Here is a 13,831-nt window from a genome sequence, read left to right on the forward strand (position 1 = left end):
ACGCATAATTGGGAAAGATGTGTTCCTTTTCCCTGAGAGCACAGCTCCTCCTCCCAAAAGTTCAAATCAGACAGCAGAGCTTGCAGCAGGTATTTTGGAAGACTACCTTCCTCCAAAGCAATGGCCAAGTTGCTCCTGGGAAAACCTTCCAGGAGACACCATGTTCACAGAATCCTGGAACGGCTGGGCTTGGGAGGGATCTTAAAACTCATGTCATTCCACCCCCTGCCATGGGCAGGGACACCTTCCACTGTCCCAGGCTGCTCCAAGCCCTGAGTATGTTCCATCAGGAATAAGGAACATCAGGACATGTATCACAACATGGAGGATACCACCAGAGTAACCATTCCCAAGAGGAATGGCACAGCTAAGAAATTCTAGTCTAGCTTCACAAACTGGCCATGTCTACCTTCCAGCCCAGAGAAACCCATCATGGCTAATTCTGCAGCTGTCAGAGGACTATCTCCAGAACTCAAGGCTCTCCAGCAGAATCCTAATAAACTCCATTTTATTTCCAAGGAGTTTCCAAATATTAGCTGCAGCTTGGCAGCTGGTGCACTCAGTGCTTTGGGGACCATGTGTCAGCTGCTGCCTCTGGAACGTGTGTTTCTCCTTGTTTCTCTGTGCTGGCTCTTTCTCCTGTGTGTTAGGCTGTAACACGCTGTACTCACTCAGAAAGCCCCACACAGAGCAGGTGGAGTAGAAGGAATTAGCTTGGAAGTAAACACAGTATGCTGGAAACTGAGGGAAGCAAACACCACACTTCTCTGCATCAGCCTCCCTGTATCTATCCTCCCAAGCTTATCCCAAGCTTGTGGATATTCCTGGGGTTTGGATGCACAACCAGCCACGAGCTGCAACGCTGCAGGGGCTGACGCCTCCCAAGAACTTCCAAAAGAAATGGAAGGAAGGGAAGGAAAACCAACACGTCAGTAACTGAGGCAGAACATCCTCTGTCCCAGCACCACACACAGGAAACCAGGAACATATCCCAGTGGGAATTAATGTTTTGAATCCAGCTTATTTACAGCCACAGGCCTTCCCACAGGTAGTTAATTCTGAAAACGCAGCACCGGGAGTGACTCACGGCAATTAACATCCTGGAAAGGGAACGCACACAAACAAATACAATCTGCTGGGAGGCAGCTGATATTGCCATAGTTTTGCTATTTATACTAATGGTGAAAAGGAAGTGTTTTAACCTGTGATTTTCTAAGTGTGTGCTTTTCATACTTTCATGGAATAGAAACCATCCATGGAAAACAGGAATCATTAAGGTGCAATGGTTTTGCCCTCACTTTGATCTGAACTGGTCAGAACCCTAAACAAATAGTGTTCTCAGCTTTTACCAACCAACTTTTGCTGTTCTGATGGAATAACAGTATTTATTTTCATCTCACCAAAATGAGGTGGGAGATCTGACTTTGGAAAAATCACCACTAATCAATGAATCAACAAAGGTTTTATGTTCAAACTGTGGCGTGTAGAGGTGATGCAGGACTTTGAGGCTGCCTTGACAACAACCCAACAGATCCCTGCTGGTTTCTTCTTTTTTCCAGGTGCCTGAGGGCTGCCTCCAGCGTGCTCACCTGTGACCAGGGGCGTTTGTGCAGTTGGCTGTTCCAGTAGGACCATGTGCTGCAGGAGAGGGTTGTGTGCAGTCCCCCCATCCCTCTCCAATGCTGTAGTGCTCAGGTAGGGTGTGAGGTGAGTGCCAGGGAATAAGGAGATCCGCTGCTGTAAGGCTGGGATTGCAAGCCTCTCCGCATCCTGCTGCGCTTGTCCTGCCTGCAAATGCACACAGGGGGTTAGGAGACATCCCAGAGGCCGATCCCAGCCCCACTGATATCCCAGAGACTGATCCCAGCCCCACTGACACCCCGGGGCTGATCCCAGCCCCACTGACACCCAGAGACTGATCCCAGCCCCACTGACACCCCGGGGCTGATCCCAGCCCCACTAACACCCCAGGGGCTGATCCCAGCCCCACTGATATCCCAGAGACTGATCCCAGCCCCACTGACACCCCGGGGCTGATCCCAGCCCCACTGACACCCAGAGGCTGATCCCAGCCCCACTGACACCCAGGGGCTGATCCCAGCCCCACTAACACTCAGGGGCTGATCCCAGCCCCACTGACACCCCGGGGCTGATCCCACCCCACCCAGAGGCTGATCCCAGCCCCACTGACACCCAGGGGCTGATCCTAGCCCCACCCAGAGGCTGATCCCAGCCCCACTGACACCCAGGGGCTGATCCCACCCCACCCAGAGGCTGATCCCAGCCCCACTGACACCCAGGGGCTGATCCCACCCCACCCAGAGGCTGATCCCAGCCCCACTGACACCCCGGGGCTGATCCCAGCCCCACTGACACCCAGGGGCTGATCCCAGCCCCACTGACACCCCGGGGCTGATCCCAGCCCCACTTACGCTGGAGGGGCCGGTGGCAGGCAGTCCTAGTGTGATGTTGGGCAGCGAGGGCGAGGTGTAGAGCGGGAGCTGCGTCACGGAGCCCTCGCGGTTCACGAGCCTGTGAGCCAGGCTGGTCTGGAAAGGAGAGTGGGAACGGGATCCTGGTGAGAGCCCAGCGACAGAGCCTGCCAGGACACAGCACCCACGGGACAAGGCAGCAGGACAGGGCACAGAGCCTCCAGAACCGCACAGGCACCCCGACAATCCCACCCTGTGCATCCCGAGGTGTCCAAACGCTCCTGGAGCTCTGGGAGCCTTGGTGCCGTGCCCATTCCCTGGGGAGCCTGGGAATGCCAGCACCCTCTGGGAGAAGAACCTTTTCCTGATCTCCAGCCTAAGCATCCCCTGGAACTGCTATGTGCTATTCCCTTGGTACTTGCCCTTCTCAAGAAATTGCCTTTTTAAAGTAAAACCAATTATCTTAAAAGAAAAAAAAAAAAGCTTTACAATTGGTGTTTTTCTCTTTAGCAAATAACAGACAATTTATGTTATTTACTAGTGTGTGTTAGCATAAATCAGACTTCAAAATTTCATCCAAAGCCTCAAGGTTGCATTTATGGAGCTATTTCCTTATTTTCAGGGTGAAATGCAAGATTTTCTCAGTTATCTTACAGGCATTTGAAGCAGGAACACTTTAGCAAAAATACCTTTAATTTCTAAACAAGACTGATTTGAAATATGCACTAGAAAACCCATTATAAAAATTACAATAAAGTGCCTGATTTTCCTGTTAGGAAACCAGTGTTCTGATCACCCTGAGGTCTCTGCAGGTGATTTTCAAACATAAATAGAATTTAGACTTCAAGAAGATTTCGACAGAAATCTGTTAAATTCAGGCGCTGCTGTGAAAAAGGGGATTTTGTTTAACTCAATATTCTATTATGGAGCAATCTGTACCTAAGTTGTGGCTGTCTCATCCCTGGAATTGTTCGAGGCCAGAATGTTCCACCCCCCTGCCATGGGCAGGAACAGCTTCCACTGTCTCAGGGTACTCTAAATCCAAAATCCAGCCTGACTGTGGACACTTCCAGGGATGAGGCAGCCACAGCTTCTCTGGGCAGGCTGTGCCTTTTTTTTTTAACAGATTCGTTGTAAAAAAACTTCATTTTTCTCTCTAATCTAAAGTGACTCTCCATGTGATTATTTGTACCCACACACTTCTCCTTCCAAGTGATTTTTGAGCACTCCTGGCAATTTTGCTTTAAATTGAATTACATCATGTCAGTGTGCCATTGAAAATAAGATACTTATTGTCAGCAGAGGAATGAAATATTTTACTGATATCATAAATGAATCAAAACTACATCCATTTTCCCTTTGAACAATCAATACTCTGGAGTTGTGCCTCAAAGTGTCTCCTGGGGATTTGATATAGAAAACAGAGGAGAGAAGAATGCAGAGGCTCGATGCTCTGAGCATATGGGATTTGGCAGCATTATCACCACTTTAAACACACAGCTCCCATCTCTGGGCTGAACTGCAAACAGCCATTTCTGCATGCACACACTGCAGCTGTACTCCGGGAGCTTTTACAGCCTTGTACCAACTGCAATGGCAGCGAATGTGTGCCTTTCAGAGAGGAAAAAACCTTTAAAAACAGTCTTTCAAAACAGAAAGCATCTGTTTTAAAGGAGGCAGGGCTGCAGTCTTTCAGCACTGAAGGCACTCAAATAATGAACTTGGGCACTATGTTCCACACCTGGTTCAAGGGCTGATGCAGCAAACGAAGAAGCAGTGAGATACATTTCTCATTTAAAGTGAAACATGAAGCTAAGAATGAAACACAGTATTATCTTTTCAGAAACATTCAAATTTCCAAACATTTAATAGTGGGAACATGGGAAATTCTGATCCACTGGTATTAAAAGAATCTCCAGCACCTGAGCTCCCAGGTCATACAGCTCCTACTGAAGAAGAGGATTTTAAAGACACCAAACCTCACTTGTTTTTTTTTCCCAAATAGGGGCCAATGGATTAGCTGGGATTACATGACATGAATGCTGAAATAAAATGCAGAGTTATTTTTCTTTGGGAAAGGGAAAGGCTTGGGCAGGACAGGGTTTTTTTTTTTCCAAATCATTTGTACTGCTTGTGCCTCAGCCTAAGTCACAAAATTGCTGCATTACAAGTAGTTGATGGAAAGACTTTTTCTTGTGGTCAGTGTCCATTTGATTAGGTGCTGGTGGTCTAGTACCAGATGATCAGCTCTAATTATTAAGTTGAAAAATCAAACGGATGAAGAGGATGCTCCAGCTTCACATTTACCTGCAGGAGCTCACTCTGACTTCACGGAATGGTTTGGGCTGGAAGGGACCTTAAAGGACCACCTGATTCCAATCCCCTGCAGAGACTTTTGGGAAGCTGTTTGCTCTGTTTACATCACAAAAAATTGTCAAATCCACTAGTTTTTCCATCAGCAGCAACTGGGAACTTGCAGTTTCCTAAGGACAGGCAAGACTGACAGCTCCTGGATCAGTAAAATCGAAACTCAGTGCTTGTCCTCCTGGGGTAAGTGAAACCCCCACCTCCCACCATCTTAATCTTCACACAAATTACCTAAATCTGCAAGGTTTACAATGGACTTGTGTGGCTGGAATGTGTGCTGATCATTTGGCAGGGAAGAGGGTGGAGCAGGAGGCATTTTCCCCATATTAAATACTGTTACAGTACATTAGAAATAAAAATAAAGTGCAAATCTGTACAAAACTAGAAAGCAGTAAGGACTGACATTTCCACCATGAGAAGGCCTTTTCAATTCTAAAGGAATATTTGTGGAGAACAAACCTCAGCCTGTTTTTGGAGCCCTGGTGTTAAGACAGACTCTATTCATAGGGAGAACAGCTAATGGGAAGTTGGATTAAAAGAAATGCACCAGTAACATCAGACAACCACACTGGATTTCTACAGGCACAGTTCATAGTGGGAGCCAGCTCACATGGCCCAGACCCCTTGGAAAAGCTTGGCTCCTGGCTTGCTGAACACAGGAGCTGCTGTGCTCAATCCAATCCCACCTCACCCAGGCCAACACCCTGCCCTGGGCATCCAGCAATGCCTCAAGTGATGGTGAAAGTTCATGGAACTATAAACCAGCACATGGCACCAAGCTTTTAGATCCCCAGTTGTGGAGGAAAAGCTTAAATCCATTCCCTTCAATCCAATTATGGTTTGGTCATATTTAGACCAGCCTACTGCACACAATAAATCCACCCTATATACAGGAATTAAGTCCCCAAACACTAAAATACTTGCATTTGACCTTGCTTAATCCCTTTATTTTTACTTTCTCCTCACTACAAAGCCACTGCAAGTTACCACAAGCTGCCTGTGAGCTGGTCCAAAGAAGATTTAATAAACAGATAAGGCATCCTCCAGGCTGAGAGGTAATTCCCAAAGTCTGCTCCAAGTCACAAGTCAGGGTTTTCCTTTTGTGTGGTTTAGTCCTCAGACTCCCCCAAAGCTGATGGGTGCTACAAACCAGAGGGAAGGAAGGAGCTGTACCTCTGCTTGGATACTCGTGACTGATCCCGCAATGCCGTTCTCAGTGCTGATGTTGTTGGAGCTGTTGTTCGGAGAGCTGGGACCAGATCCAGGAGCACTGTTGCATGCAGAGTCTGAAAAACACATCCACAACCAACTTTTAACATTGGAAACCATCTCTGTGATGGTATTTAGACAGATAACAACCCCCCCCAAGTTTTGTTTTGATTGAAAGTAGCCCTCCTCCTTCTCCTCCCCTTCTTCCCCCTAAATCTTCTTGGGGCTCTTAAAATAGCAACAAACACTTTCAAATGGTTTATCCAGGTACCTACTCAGCATATTTAAGTCTTTAGGGGATTTATCTTAGAGTGTATTAATAACTTGAAATATGATTGAAAGATAATAAAAGGCATGGAAGGTTTGAAGAGGTCAGACTGGAGGATGTCGGAGCTGTTCTGCTTCATTTTTCTGGAAGTGCCTCTCTCACCCTCTTTCCCTCTAACCCTAAAGACACCTCCTTGCATCAGACCTCCCTCAGAGGTCTCTCAACTGCTGCATGGCACAGCTGTCAGTGTTCCTCCTTTTATTTGGGAACGTTAATAACATTCAAACCTTTTTGTTGGAACTTTTCTCATCCCCAACCATTTGCAGTAGGAGAATCTCCCAGCACCTGCAGTGGCTGAGGCTGCAGCAGGCTCCTCATTGCTCCAGGAGGAATAAGAGTAAATTTTTACAAGGACCTGGAGGGACAGGACTGGGGGAATGGCTTCCCACTGCCACAGGGCAGGCTTAGAGGGAATTGTAAGAAGGAATTCTTCTCTCTGAGGTAAACACTGGCACAGGGTGCCCAGTGGCTGCTCCGTCCCTGGAAGTGCTCAAAAACAGGTTGGAGCAACCTGGTCAAGTGGAAGGTGTCCCACTAGAACCCCCTGTGTTCTTCAGGGATTACATGTAATTTGTATTCCTCAAAGTGGGACTTATTTTCCATTTAAAAGTCCCCTCTTAGCGCAACTCAGATACTTTTCTAACAGGCTCCAGGCTAGCTTCTTGAACCATGTCTATGCCAGTGAGAAATGGGAGCTTCTACTGCCATTTCTGAAGTCATTGCATGGAAAAATGTATGCAGCCAGCAGAGGCTGATTTATCCCAGGAGCCATGTGCCATACAGCATTGTGTGAGTGAAGGAAATTGGATTTTCAGGTCTGAAAGGATGCCAGAACTCATGGAAAATGCTCTCAGGCATAGGCTGGGCATTTTTGAGGTGTCCTGTGCAGGCCTAGGGTTGGACTGGATTATCCTTGTGGGTGCCTTCTGACTCGGGATATTTTATGATTCCACAACTTTTAGCTCTTGAAATCCTCCTTCCCCCCTGCAAACAGAGAGGCTCTGACACAGAGAAGTGCTGAGGCACCCCAGGGTCTCCCAACCCCATGCCCCTGTCTAAAGGGAGCTCCCTTTGAGTTTGATGGAGTGATGATCTTGTGCCTCAGAGCAAGACAAGCCTGGCAAAGCCATCACTGGCCGGTACTTACACAGAGACATCCCTAGATGGTGCTAAGAATTAACTTTATGGTAAACTCATGTTCTTTACTCTGATCCCACTTGCAAACTTTGGTCCTGGAAGGACAGGACTTTTCAAAAAGAAACTGCCAGTAGAGTAGTCAAAAAAAAAGTCTTATATAGCTGTATGTATAAAACTCGTGGGTCAAGAACCTTTTCCTATTTTCCATCCCAACTGACACAGCTCCAGGTGTGTCCTGGTCAAAAGGAGCAGAGATGGCAGCTGCGGACAGGGACCAGGCCTGACCTCAGCCTCCCCCAGGCTGGACAACTCCAGTGCCCTCAGCTTGGTTCCACCGCTGCTGAAGCACACGAAGGAGACAAGAAGGCATTTTGGGAAGAAGAAGTGGGGGGAAGGATTGAGGAGTTGTCACTTACCCGCCGTACCTGTGACATCCAGCGGGCGCTTCTTGAGCGCCGTCACCACGGGCCCGTCCTTCCTGCGCAGGAGGGGGCTGCTCCTCCTCTCAGCCACCTTCTGCTTTAGTCTGGAGCGCAGCTTCAGGTTGGGCTCAGAGGCTGGCCAGGAAAAGGAAACGCTGTTAGGAGTGTCTCAGCACTGCTTTACTCAGCTTGCAGTTGAGCTGAGCTCAGTTATGTTGAGTGGAGCTGAGTTGAGCTGGCTGCAGTCGAGCATTTGCAGGAAGCTAAATTAAATTAAGTCATTTGCTAACAAATATTTGGAACACAGATTTTTAATATAACAAACAGGTCCCAGCCCATGCCACATCTGAATTCAACAACAACGACAGGCATTTGAATTAAAAATGTAGTAGTCGTCCTGCGAAGTCTTCTCCGAACAAAGACACAGACTCAGGATTAGTGCACAGTTTCCCACTTCTGCCCAGCCCAGTGGCAAACCCAGCTGATGGGATCCAGCAGAGGAATGGCTGAGCCAGCTGAGATGCTGTTGTTGGTTATCTCTGATGTGCTGCTGGAATGGGCAGCTCTACACCCTCAGAGTCATCTGACCCCAGGGTGAGCTGGCTGAGGGAGGGATGCCAGGGCATGGGAAAAGAAAACACCCAACTCAAACCCCACAAGCAAATCAGGTGATTTTCTCCCTGCTGGTTCCTTGTGTCAGCTGGAGCCAGTGTCAACTCAAGGGAAAGGGCATGACAGCATGGCCAAGGAAAGCCACTGCCAGGGAGGAGGAGGTTTGTTTGTTTGTTTGGGAAGCAACTTGGGGTTACAACACCACAGCCCCACAGTTCAATCCTATCTAACAGCACACCAGACACCTGGGAAGTTCCAGACTTCCCAGGCCAGGTGTGGATGCATTTCCTGTACAGCCTTGTGTACACCACGCTTTTGAGAGACTCCCTCCAAAACACAAATCCTGAGATCCCAAAAAGCCAAGGCAGAGCTCCTGGGAAGTCCCAGTGGCCCTGGGGCCAGGACAGCCAGTGACAGTGCACATGTTATCGGATCTCCATCAGGGTCACAAAGCTTTAATTCAAGATTTCTCCTGCAAGATGATTTCCTCTGGGAGCTTTCTGATCTCCTGAGCCCTGAGTGAAGCACCTTCTGTAGGGTTTGAGGGCTCCTGACAGCTGAGAGAACCAGCACCATCCTTCTCCTTCCTCAAGGACTCCATTGCTTAATCCCTTTGAACCAGCAAATCCTGTGCTCACTCCATCACCAACCAACACACTCCAGGGCCAATGATCTACATTTCTTTAGGCAAATTAAAGCAGGGTTTACAAACTGATTTGCATTAACTCAGTCTGGCTGCAGCTATGTTTCCCTTGACCACCAGGTCACATCGAAGATCAAGCCTGTCCATGTTAATTGCAGGGCTTGAAAAATCAGAAGGCTGAAGAATTCAAGATCAAATGCTTGAAGTTAAGCCATCAACACAGTGCTTTGATGGAATTTTGGAGGGGAAAAAAAATAAAAAAGAAAGGAAAGAGCTTTTTTGTGAATGTTTTGGACAGATAAACAGCAGCAAGAGATAAAGGGAGCACTAAAAAAAAAAGTGCTTCCTCAAGATGATGCTTCAAATGCTGAATGAAGTGCATTAGCAAGGGGAGAATTATCTTAGAGAGAGAATTTGCATATAAAATGGCAGGGGACTGAATGCAAATCTGCTCCCAGGGCAATATTAAAGACTGGACCGGTTCAAACACAAGCTCAGGCTCCAAGCAGCAACTACTCAGAGTTCTCTTTGAAACAGAAGTTGACATGATTTTAAAAGCAGTATTTGGGTACACACCTCATCCCACATTCTTACATTCCCAGCTTTAACTTGTCCCGATTTCTGACCATTAATAGCTGCCTGGATGCCACACTCATGGCTGGAATGAGATGATCTCTCAGGTCCCCTCCAATAAAACCACTCTGGGATTCTGTGGAAGCGGAAGATGCCACAGCTGGATGCTGATATGTCCATTTTGAATCAAGGAAATCTAAGCCTATGCCACACCTGTTGGAAGGATCTGTCTTCTGACAAAGGAAAACACGGCAATAAAAACTGTATTTCAGCCCAAATTTTATTCCTGGTGCTCAGATGAGGGATGGTTTCTGTTGGGAACAGACAATCAGGTGGCTTGTAAATACAGAGAAGGAATTGGTTTGAAACATCTTAAAAGTGGGCAGGGAAACAAAAGATTTGGGGTCACAGATTACCTAACAGACCCCATATTAAAAGCCACAATAAAAACCCCCTTCCATATAACAAAGAGGTGAACAAACATAGAAAATGACAGCCTTAAAAGAGAAAATACCTCCAGTGCAAATAACTGCCAAAGCAACATATTGGAATTTGCCAGATTAAACTATTTTAAGGCAAAATCACTGTGTTTTCCCCTTCTGCTAGGGGATAGTTTCGAAACACCGAAAGGCCTATTTAAAGCCCTGCTCTGATTCTGTTGTTTATCCCTCAGATATAATCCCAAATCTAACATGGCATCAGGACCTCAAAAAGCATAATCCCTACACGGATTTAATTGGGTGCTCCAGAGGCCAAAGTAGGTGAATTAAAATTCAGCACAGGCAGTGCAGCACAGCCTCAGACTCACAGGATCTACATAAAACCTATTTTACAGTAAAATAATTTAGGCTTGTTCACACAGTTTTTTAAACTATTATGTAATAAAAATATTTTAAAGGTGAAGAGAGCTATCTTTCACATGTATAAAACAGAAATTTAAACAACACAGAAACATCAATACCTGACAGTCATTGCAGGTTCAGTGCTGCCTCAGGAGCACCAACTCCACTGGAAATCTCCCCAAATTCACCCTGCCAGACAATATGCCGAAACAAAGCCTTGCTAACTGGAGTAAATTTAAAAACTTACTGCTCCTCTACATCTCCAGGTGAAGTATTCAAAACAAATGCTATAAAATTAGAAAAATTCCCCTCCAGCAAACAAATGAAGCTCATGCCCAAATCTGAGTCAGCTCCCACTAAGCCAGTGGGATTTCTTAAGCACTGACATACTTAATTTGGCCTATAATAAGGATTTATACAAAGAATATTTTGTTTTCCTCCAAGTAAATTAATAATGAGAACATAAGCCAAAAGCTTCCCTGGTTTTCACAGGCTACAAAGTTACCCCTCTTATACATCACTGTGTGCAGCAGGACCCATGTAATCCAATTCTTACCACATTTATATCATTCCAATTGTTTTTTTTCCTAGAATTGCAGCCCCTAAGCTGCTGAACTAATCGGACATTAAATCTGTGGAAGTCAAAACCTCACCAGGTCCTGGGCAGAGTTTGACCTTTTCCCACTGCCTGTCTACATTTGTGGAATAAAAGCAAACAATGCAGCATGAAATCCCTGCTCCCAGTCCTTAAACATCTTCATTTTAGTAGGTGGGACTGGAAAGGGATGTTATTTATTATTATTGTTATTATTATTATTAGTATTATGTTTCAGACAAAGCTTTGCTAGTCAGGCAAAAGCCAACAGAATTATCTGGTCTCCCTTCTAACATCCATGAGAAAACTCCATGAGGAGAGGGAGCTCAAACTGAAGGAGGGAAAGGGATGGATGGAATATTGGGAAGGAATTGTTCCCTGGCAGGGTGGGCAGGCCCTGGCACAGGGTGCCCAGAGCAGCTGTGGCTGCCCCTGGATCCCTGGCAGTGCCCAAGGCCAGGCTGGACATTGGGGTTTGGAGCAGCCCAGGATAGTGGAAGGTGTCCCTGCCATGGCAAGGGTGGAATGGGACATACTTTGAGGTTCCCTCCAACCCAATCCTGGGATTCTATGAAGAGTGCAGGCCGCTGGCAGCCCCTGGGAAGCAGAGATGGAGCTGGTAGGACCAAGAAGGAGGAGGAGGGTGGGTTCTCTGAGTGACTGGGATCCCTCAAAGGTGATACTAAACCACAAGATTTTGTTTGGTCTCCTCCTAGAAGACATTTCTCTTCTGGGCCACCACTCACAAGAAGTGTCTTCATGATTCCACAATCGTTAAGGCTGGACAAGACTTCTCACGTGAACAAGTCCATCAATCAATCCATCATCACCACAAACCATGTGTCCCCCCGTGCCACATCCCATTTTTTGAACACTTCCAGGGATGGTGATTCCACCACTGCCCTGGGCAGCCTGTTCCAGTGTCTGACTGCCTTGTCAGGGAAGAAATCTTCCCCAAGATCTAAGCTAAGTGTTATTTTTGGATCAGACAGACGGACATCCTTCACTTGGAGCAGAACAGGGTATTTCCAGCGGGGGTTTCTCCAAGGGTCAGGGCCTCCTCTCAGTGCATGGGTTTGTGGGAAGCCAGGTTTCCATGCTGGCTGAAGGACAACGTGGGTGGGAAGGCAGAGATACTCTCGAACTGGAGTGACACGCCACACAGAGCTCCAAGATTTCCTCTGGACTATACTCCCACATTACACCAGGGTTTCTCACTAGTCTATTTTCCCCCAAATAACCTTTTGTCCTAAAACAAACCGCTCCAAACACTCAAATAATCAGAACCAGTTCAGAGGGACATTACACTTTCCTTAACAAATGCAGCATTGTAATTGTTGACAAATCCTTTCTTTTTCCCTTTTATTTCTTTCTAAATGCAACAAGTTCACACCAATTTCACCTGCTTAGCTGCAAATAATATCCAAACAACTCCAGTTTTCTGCAATACCAACATCATGGGATGCTGGATGCTTTCCTCTCTCATTTTTGCATGCAAAAAGAATCATGGAGTCACAGAATCACTTAGGTTGGAAAAGCCATCGAGTCCAAAAAAAAAAGCATGTTGAGCAGTGAAATAATTCCCTTTAAATCTTCATGACGGTGGTGATGTCAGCTTTCTAAGTAACAGCATGTTCTAATTCATCCACTGCTCAAATTTCAGAAAGCAGGGAATACCATCAACAACCTCATTCCTGGGGAGAAAACGAGGACAGGATTTCTTGGAAATGCAAAACTGAAAAGCTCTGCTAAAACCCACTTCAGTAGCTCCAAGAAAGGTGTTGACAAACAGCTCTTGGGGTTATCAAAACAGGCTGTCCCCAGCCCAGAGTCTAAAACCCCTCCGTAAGGATTCTCCAGAGATTCTCCTTAGAGGATCCCAGTACAGCACATAATCAATGTTATTATGTTTGGGAGACACCAACCTTGATCTGGGAGCAGAAGAGGTCACTTAGAATTTCCCCTCTCAAAAGCTGTCAATAAAACTCTGACATTAAATCCTACACAGAACAAAGTAAACTCCCCAAAAGGGGAAATAAAAATCCTTGTGTTAATCCAGGTATTTAACAGCAAAGGCAGAAGCAGCACCAACCAAACTGATCTTAGATCAGTGAAAAAAAAGGAAGAGCCCCAAAGTGTTTGGAGAGAGGGAGCAGAGTGAAATCAATCCACCAGCCAGGCTAAGACCAGGATTCAAGCAATTAGTAACTGCACCAGGAAAATAATTTCACGCTGAAACCAAACAGCCAAGAAACTGGAGCACAATTTAGGAAAAGAAATCAGAGAGAGCTGCATTTCAGGGCATGGGAAGCATCGTGCTCCCAATGCAGGAGCTGACTGCTCCCCCTGCTGAAGGCTTTCAAGCACTCTGAAGGTATCACTACTGCACATCCTCCCTCTCCCATAACCTGTAACCATCAGGCTGCTTGAAATAAGAGTAAAGACAGAGAGTATTGCTAAAATGCAGAGAAATGGCAAATTTGATGGAATCATGAAATTGTTTGGGTTGGAGGGACCTTAAAGCTCACCTTGTTCCAACCCCCTGCCATGGGCAGGGACACCTCCCACTATCCCAGGGTGCTCAAAGCCCTTTTCAACCTGGTCTTGAACACTTACAGGGATGGGGAATATTTATTCTTCCCAAAAATGTCTCAACCTGCAAGACACACTC

At 46.5% G+C, this 13,831-nt stretch overlaps 1 protein-coding gene across 6 annotated transcripts in view; it reads right to left on the minus strand.

Moving 5' to 3' along the window:
- HDAC4 (histone deacetylase 4) overlaps positions 1-13,831 on the minus strand; it is a 175,928-nt gene that overhangs the window by 46,553 nt on the left and 115,544 nt on the right. For 4 of the 6 annotated variants that reach the window (XM_021539610.2, XM_021539612.2, XM_021539608.2 and 1 more), the window contains exons 8-11: positions 7,890-8,030; positions 5,973-6,085; positions 2,433-2,549; positions 1,590-1,788 (exon numbers count right to left, since the gene is read on the minus strand). In XM_021539610.2, the coding sequence (XP_021395285.1) occupies positions 1,590-1,788; positions 2,433-2,549; positions 5,973-6,085; positions 7,890-8,030 (570 nt within the window). The remainder of the gene's footprint in view (positions 1-1,589; positions 1,789-2,432; positions 2,550-5,972; positions 6,086-7,889; positions 8,031-13,831) is intronic. The other 2 variants (XM_021539613.2, XM_021539611.2) reach the window with 1 other exon arrangement.

The sequence above is a fragment of the Lonchura striata genome, chromosome 8 (assembly GCF_046129695.1).
Source record: "Lonchura striata isolate bLonStr1 chromosome 8, bLonStr1.mat, whole genome shotgun sequence".
In the NCBI taxonomy this organism is placed as follows: Eukaryota; Metazoa; Chordata; class Aves; order Passeriformes; family Estrildidae; genus Lonchura; species Lonchura striata.